The sequence below is a fragment of the Lipotes vexillifer genome, unplaced genomic scaffold (genome assembly GCF_000442215.2).
Source record: "Lipotes vexillifer unplaced genomic scaffold, Lipotes_vexillifer_v1.1 scaffold536, whole genome shotgun sequence".
Lineage (NCBI taxonomy): Eukaryota > Metazoa > Chordata > Mammalia > Artiodactyla > Lipotidae > Lipotes > Lipotes vexillifer.
The window spans coordinates 1123865-1130952 of record NW_006775074.1 but is presented as its reverse complement, the minus strand read 5'-3'; the positions used below and the strand labels follow the sequence as shown (position 1 = coordinate 1130952).

Genomic DNA, 7088 nt, shown 5'->3' with positions numbered 1-7088 from the left:
CAAAAGTTTTAAATGTTCATGAAGTCAAATCTATCATTCTTTTCCTGTATGATTTCTTTTGGAGCATTTATACCTTGGCTCATGGTTTTCCTCTCTTCTGCAGCTGGCGTGCTGGGGCAATACAATGTTCATAACTGCAAAAGTGGTATTTTTCACCCCAAGATGAAGGGTCAACAGAGGCGCTATTTTATAGCAGCTGAAAAAATTCTTTGGGATTATGGTCCTCAAGGCTATAACAAATTCAGTGGTCTTCCCCTAAATGCCTCTGGCAGGTAAGCTCTCTTTGCTGGTGTTGCTAAGTCTCTCATAAGAGAGGCATCTATTAGGCTTTTCACTGTGATCTCATTTGTAGGCTAGGCACTGCTCTTACGAGCATATACTGCATAGATAGCATAATGGCATCACTTGAGGAGCTCTGAGCCCTGTAATGTGTACAGCTGAGACATGGAGGAGTATTTATTGCTTCGTGATTTGCTGGCTAAATCAAAGCACTAGATTCATTCATTCATCAAACATTTTATGAGCATCTGCTGTGTGCAAGCTGCAGCGTTAAATGCCATGAGAAATACTAAGCTGACAGAGAAGAGAGTAAGGTGCTTGCACATATGAAGCAGACAGTTTTGAAAAGGGAATATGGCAGGGCTCTCTCTTTTTGTTTTGTTTTGTTTTGGCCACCACGCAACATGTGGGATCTTAGTTCCCTGACCAGGGGTCCAACCCGTGCCTCCTGCATGGAAACACAGGGTCTTAACTACTGGACCGCCAGGGAAGTCCCAGCAGGACTCTCTTTCATTGGAGATGAACTAGTCAAGGAAGGTTAACCTTTTTGGCTCAAGGACAGCCTGATATAATTAAGCCCCTCTATGCAGAATTCCTTTTTCTCCCTGTCCAGTATAATGCCATTTTTTCCTTCAAACTCTAATTCTAATGTCACCTCTTAAGTAAAGCCTCCCCTGACACCTGAATAATTTTCTCTTGGCTCCCGCAGCATATAGTATTTTTTCAAATTGACTCCCGTGACTTCTTATTGTAGAATCATATGCAAAGATGTCTGAAAGCATTATAAAATGTACAGTGTGATACCAACAAGTATTGCTATTATCCTATAATCCTTTTTTTTTTAACATCTTTATTGGAATATAATTGCTTTACAGTGGTGTGTTAGTTTCTGCTTTATAACAAAGTGAATCTGCTATACATATACCCCCATATCTCCTCCCTCTTGCGTCTCCCTCCCACCCTCCCTATCCCACTCCTCCAGGTGGTCACAAAGCACCGAGCTGATCTCCCTGTGCTATGTGGCTGCTTCCCACTAGCTAGCTGGTTTACATTTGGCAGTGTATATATGTCCATGCCACTCTCTCACTTCGTCCCAGCTTACCCTTCCCCCTTGCCATGTCCTCAAGTCCATTCTCTACGTCCACGTCTTTATTCCTGTCCTGCCCCTAGGTTCTTCATAACCTTTTTTTTTTTTTTTGATCCCATATATATGTGTTAGCATACGGTATTTGTTTTTCTGTTTTTCACTTACTTCACTGTGTATGACAGACTCTAGGTCCATCCACCTCACTACAAATAACTCAATTTCGCTTCTTTTTATGGCTCAGTAATATTCCATTGTATATATGAGCCACATCTTCTTTATCCATTCATCTGTTGATGGACACATAGGTTGCTTCCATGTCCTGACTATTGTAAATAGAGCTGCAATGAACACTCTGGTACATGACTCTTTGGGAATTATGGTTATCTCAGGGTAGATGCCCAGTAGTGGGATTGCTGGGTCGTATGGTAGTTCTATTTTAGTTTTTTAAGGAACCTTCATACTGTTCTCCATAATGGCTGTATCAACTTACATTACCACCAACAGTGCAACAGGGTTCCCTTTTCTCCACACCCTTTCCAGCATTTATTGTTTGTAGATTTTTTGATGATGGCCATTCTGACTGGTGTGAGGTGATACCTCATTGTAGTTTTGATTTGCATTTCTCTAATGACTAGTGATATTGAGCATCCTTTCATGTGTTTGTTGGCAATCTGTATATCTTCTTTGGAGAAATGTCTATTTAGGTCTTCTGCCCATTTTTGATTGGGTTGTTTGTTTTTATTGATATTGAGCTGCATGAGCTGCTTGCAAATTTTGGAGATTAATCATTTGTCAGTTGCTTCATTTGCAAATATTTTCTCCCATTCTGAGGGTTGACTTTTATCTTGTTTATGGTTTCCTTTGCTGTGCAAAAGCTATTAAGTTTCATTAGGTCCCATTTGTTTATTTTTGTTTTTATGTCCATTTCTCTAGGAGGTGGGTGAAAAAGGATCTTGCTGTGATTTATGCCATAGAGTATTCTGCCTATGTTTTCCTCTGAGAGTTTTAGAGTGTCTGGCCTTACACTTAGGTCTTTAATTCATTTTGAGTTTATTTTTGCGTATGGTGTTAGGGAGTGTTCTAATTTCATTCGTTTACATGTAGCTGTCTAGTTTTCCCAGCACCACTTATTGAAGAGGCTGTCTTTTCTCCATTGTATGTTTATGCCTCCTTTATCAAAAATAAGGTGACCAGATGTGCATGGTTTATCTCTGGGCTTTCTATCCTGTTCCATTGATGTATATTTCTGTTTTTGTGCCAGTACCAGACTGTCTTGATTACTGTAGCTTTGTAGTATAGTCTGAAGTCAGGAAGCCTGATTCCTCCAGCTCTGTTTTTCTTTCTCAAGATTGCTTTGGCTATTTGGGGTCTTTTGTGTTTCCATACATATTGTGAAATTTTTTGTTCTAGTTCTAATCTAAGAAAATGGTATATCTCTCCATCTGTTGGTATCATCTTTAATTTCTTTCATCAGTGTCTTATGGTTTTCTGCATACAGGTCTTTTGTCTCCTTCAGTAGGTTTATTCTTAGGTATTTTATTCTTTTTGTTGCAATGGTAAATGGGAGTCTTTCCTTAATTTCTCTTTCAGATTTTTCATCATTAGTATGTAGGAATGCAAGAAATTTCTGTGCATTAATTTTGTATCCTGCTACTTTACCAAAATCATTGATTAGCTCTAGTAGTTTTCTGGTAGCATCTTTAGGATTCTCTATGTATAGTATCATGTCATCTGCAAACAATGACAGCTTTACTTCTTCTTTTCCGATTTGGATTCCTTTTACTTATTTTAATTCTCTGATTGCTGTGGCTAAAACTTCCAAAACTATGTTGAATAATAATGGTAAGAGTAGGCAGCCTTGCCTTGTTCCTGATCTTAGTGGAAATGGTTTCAGTTTTTCACCATTGAGAACGATGTTGGCTGTGGGTTTGTCATATATGGCCTTTTTATGTTGAGGTAAGCTCCCTCTATGCCTACTTTCTGGAGGGTTTTTATCATAAATGGGTGTTGAATTTTGTCAAAAGCTTTTTCTGCATCTATTGAGATGATCATATGGTTTTTCTCCTTCAATTTTTTAATATGGTGTATCACATTGATTGATTTGTTTATATTGAAGGATCCTTGCATTCCTGGGATAAACCCCACGTGATCATGGTGTATAATCCTTTTAATGTGCTTTTGGATTCTGTTTGCTAGTATTTTGTTGAGGATTTTTGCATATTTGTTCATATCAGTGATATTGGCCTGTAGTTTTCTCTCTTTGTGAGATTTTGTCTGGCTTTGGTATCAGGCTGATGGTGGCCTCGTAGAATGAGTTTGGGAGTGTTCCCCCCTCTGCTATATTTTGGAAGAGTTTGAGAAGGATAGGTATTAGCTCTTCTTTAAATGTTTGATAGAATTTGCCTGTGAAGCCATCTGGTCCTGGGCTTTTGTTTGTTGGAAGATTTTTAATCACAGTTTCAATTTCAATGCTCGTGATTGGTCTGTTTATATTTTCTATTTCTTCCTCGTTCATATTTAGAAGGTTGTGCTTTTCTAAGAATTTGTCCATTTCTTCCAAGTTGTCCATTTTATTGGCATAGAGTTGCTTGTAGTAATCTCTAATGATCCTTTGTATTTCTGCAGTGTCAGTTGTCACTTCTCCTTTTTCATTTCTAATTCTATTGGTTTAAGTCTTCTCCCTTTTTTTCTTGATGAGTCTGGCTAATGGTTTATCAATTTTGTTTATCTCCTCAAAGAGCCAGCTTTTAGTTTTATTCATCTTTGCTATTGTTTCCTACATTTCTTTTTCATTTATTTCTGATCTGATCTTTATGATTTCTTTCCTTCTGCTAACTTTGGGGTTATTCTGTTCTTCTTTCTCTAATTGCTTTATGTGTAAGGTTAGGTTGTCTATTTGAGATGTTTCTTGTTTCTTGAGGTAGGATTGTATCGCTATAATCTTCCCTCTTAGAACTGCTTTTGCTGCATCCCATAGATTTTGGGTCGTTGTGTTTTCATTGTCTTTTTTTTTTTTTTTTAATGGTACAGTTACTTTTTAATTTTTATTTATTTACTTTTGGCTGTGTTGGGTCTTCATTTCTGTGCGAGGGCTTTCTCTAGTTGTGGCAAGCGGGGGCCACTCTTCATCGCGGTGCGCGCGCCTCTCACTATTGCGGCCTCTCTTGTTGCGGAGCACAGGCTCCAGACGCACAGGCTCAGTAGTTGTGGCTCATGGGCCTAGTTGCTCCGTGGCATGTGGGATCTTCCCAGACCAGGGCTTGAACCCATGTCCCCTGCATTGGCAGGCGGATTCTCAACCACTGTGCCACCAGGGAAGCCCTTCATTGTCTTTTGTTTCTAGGTACTTTTTGATTTCTTCAGTGATCTCTTGGTTATTAAGTAGTGCACTGTTTAGCCTCCATGTGTTCGTATTTTTTACAGATCTTTTCCTGTAATTGATATTTAGTCTCATAGCATTGTGGTCAGAAAAGATACTTGATACAATTTCAATTTTCTTAAATTTATCAAGGTTTGATTTGTGACCCAAGATATGATCTATCCTGGAGAATGTTCCATGAGCACGTGAGAAGGTGTATTCTGTTGTTTTTGGATGGAATGTCCTATAAATATCAATTAAGTCCATCTTGTTTAATGTATCATTTAAAGCTTGTGTTTCCTTATTTTCATTTTGGATGATGTGTCCATTGGTGAAAGTGGGGTGTTAAAGTCTCCTGCAATAATTGTGTTACTGTTGATTTCCCCTTTTATGGCTGTTAGCCTTTGCCTTATGTATTGAGGTGCTCCTATGTTGGGTGCATAAATATTTACAATTGTTATACCTTCTTCTTGGATCGATCCCTTGATCATTATGTAGTGTCATTCTTTGTCTCTTGTAATAGTCTTTATTTTAAGGGCTATTTTGTCTGATATGAGAATTGCTACTCCAGCTTTCTTTTGATTTCCACTTGCATGGAATATCTTTTTCCATCCCCTCACTTTCACTTTGTATGTGTCACTAGGTCTGAAATGGGTCTCTTGTAGACAGCATATATATGGGTCTTGTTTTTATATCCATTCAGCCAGTCTATGTCTTTTGGTGGGAACAGTTAATCCATTTACATTTAAGGTAGTCATCGATATGCATGTTCCTATTACCATTTTCTTAATTGTTTTGGGTTTGTTATTGTAGGTCTTTTCCTTCCCTTGTGTTTCCTGCCTAGAGTTCCTTTAGCATTTGTTATAAAGCTGGTTTGGTAGTGCTGAATTCTCTTAGCTTTTGCTTGTCTGTAAAGTTTTTAATTTCTCCATTGAATCTGAATGAGATCCTTGCTGGGTAGAGTAATCTTGGTTGTAGGTTTTTCCCTTTCATCACTTTAAATATGTCCTTCCACTCCCTTCTGGCTTGCAGTGTTTCTGCTGGAAGATCAGCTGTTGACCTTATGGGGATTCCCTTGTGTTATCTGTTGTTCTTCCCTTGCTGCTTTTAATATGCTTTCTTTGTATTTAATTTCTGATAGTTTGATTAATATGTGTCTTCGCATGTTTCTCCTTGGATTTATCCTGTATGGGACTCTCTGCACTTCTTGGACTTGATTAACTATTTCCTTTCCCATATTAGGGAAGTTGTCAACTATAATGTCTTCAAATATTTTCTCAGTCCCTTTCCCTTCTCTTCTTCTTCTGCGAGCCCTATAATTCAAATGTTGGTGTGTTTAATATTGTCCCAGAGGTCTCTGAGACTGTCCTCAATTCTTTTCATTCTTTTTTCTTTATTCTGCTCTGCAGTAGTTATTTCCACTATTTTATCTTCCGGGTCACTTGTCTGTTCTTCTGCCTCAGTTATTCTGCTATTGATTCCTTCTAGAGAATTTTAATTTCGTTTATTGTGTTGTTCATCATTGTTTGTTTGCTCTTTAGTTTTTCTAGGTCCTTGTTAAATGTTTCTTGTATTTTCTCCTTTCTATTTCCAAGATTTTGGATTATCTTTGCTGTCATTACTCTGAATACTTTATCAGGTAGACTGCCTATTTCGTCTTCATTTGTTTGGTCTGGTGGGTTTTTACCTTGCTCCTTTACCTGCTGTGTGTTTCTCTGTCTTCTCATTTTGCTTGACTTACTGTGTTTGGGGTCTCCTTTTCACAGGCTGCAAGTTCATAGTTCTCATTGTTTTTGGTGTCTGCCCCCAGTGGCTAAGGTTGGCTCAGTGCATTGTGTAGGCTTCCTGGTGGAGGGGACTAATGACTGTTCTGGAGGATGAGGCTGGATCTTGTCTTTCTGGTGGGCAGGACCGCGTCTGGTGGTGTGTTTTGGGGTGTCTGTGACCTTAGTATGATTTTAGGCAGCCTCTCTGCTAATGGGTGGGGTTGTGTTCCTGTCTTGCTAGTTGTTTGGCATAGGATGTCCAGCACTGTAGCTTGCTGGTCATTGAGTGTAGCTGGGTCTTAGCATTGAGATGGAGATCTATGGGAGACCTTTTGCCATTTGATATTATGTGGAGCCAGGAGGTCTCTGGTGGACCAATCTCCTGAACTAAGCTCTCCCACCTCAGAGGCACAGGCCTGACACCCGACTGGAGCACCAAGACCCTCTTGGGAAGTCTGAAGTCTTCTGCCAGGATTCAGTAGGTGTTCTGTCCGAGTTGTTCCACATGTAGATGTTTCTGATATATTTGTGGGGAGGAAGGTGATCTCCACGTCTTACTCCTCCGCCATCTTGAAGGTCTCCCCCAAGGTTTCTCTTT

General features: G+C 39.2%; 1 protein-coding gene across 1 annotated transcript in view; it reads left to right on the top strand.

Annotated features, from left to right (window-relative positions):
* HEPHL1 (hephaestin like 1) overlaps positions 1-7088 on the top strand; it is a 105967-nt gene that overhangs the window by 43597 nt on the left and 55282 nt on the right. Inside the window, exon 6 of the mRNA XM_007449646.1 lies at positions 104-272. Coding sequence (XP_007449708.1) covers positions 104-272 — 169 coding nt within the window. The remainder of the gene's footprint in view (positions 1-103; positions 273-7088) is intronic.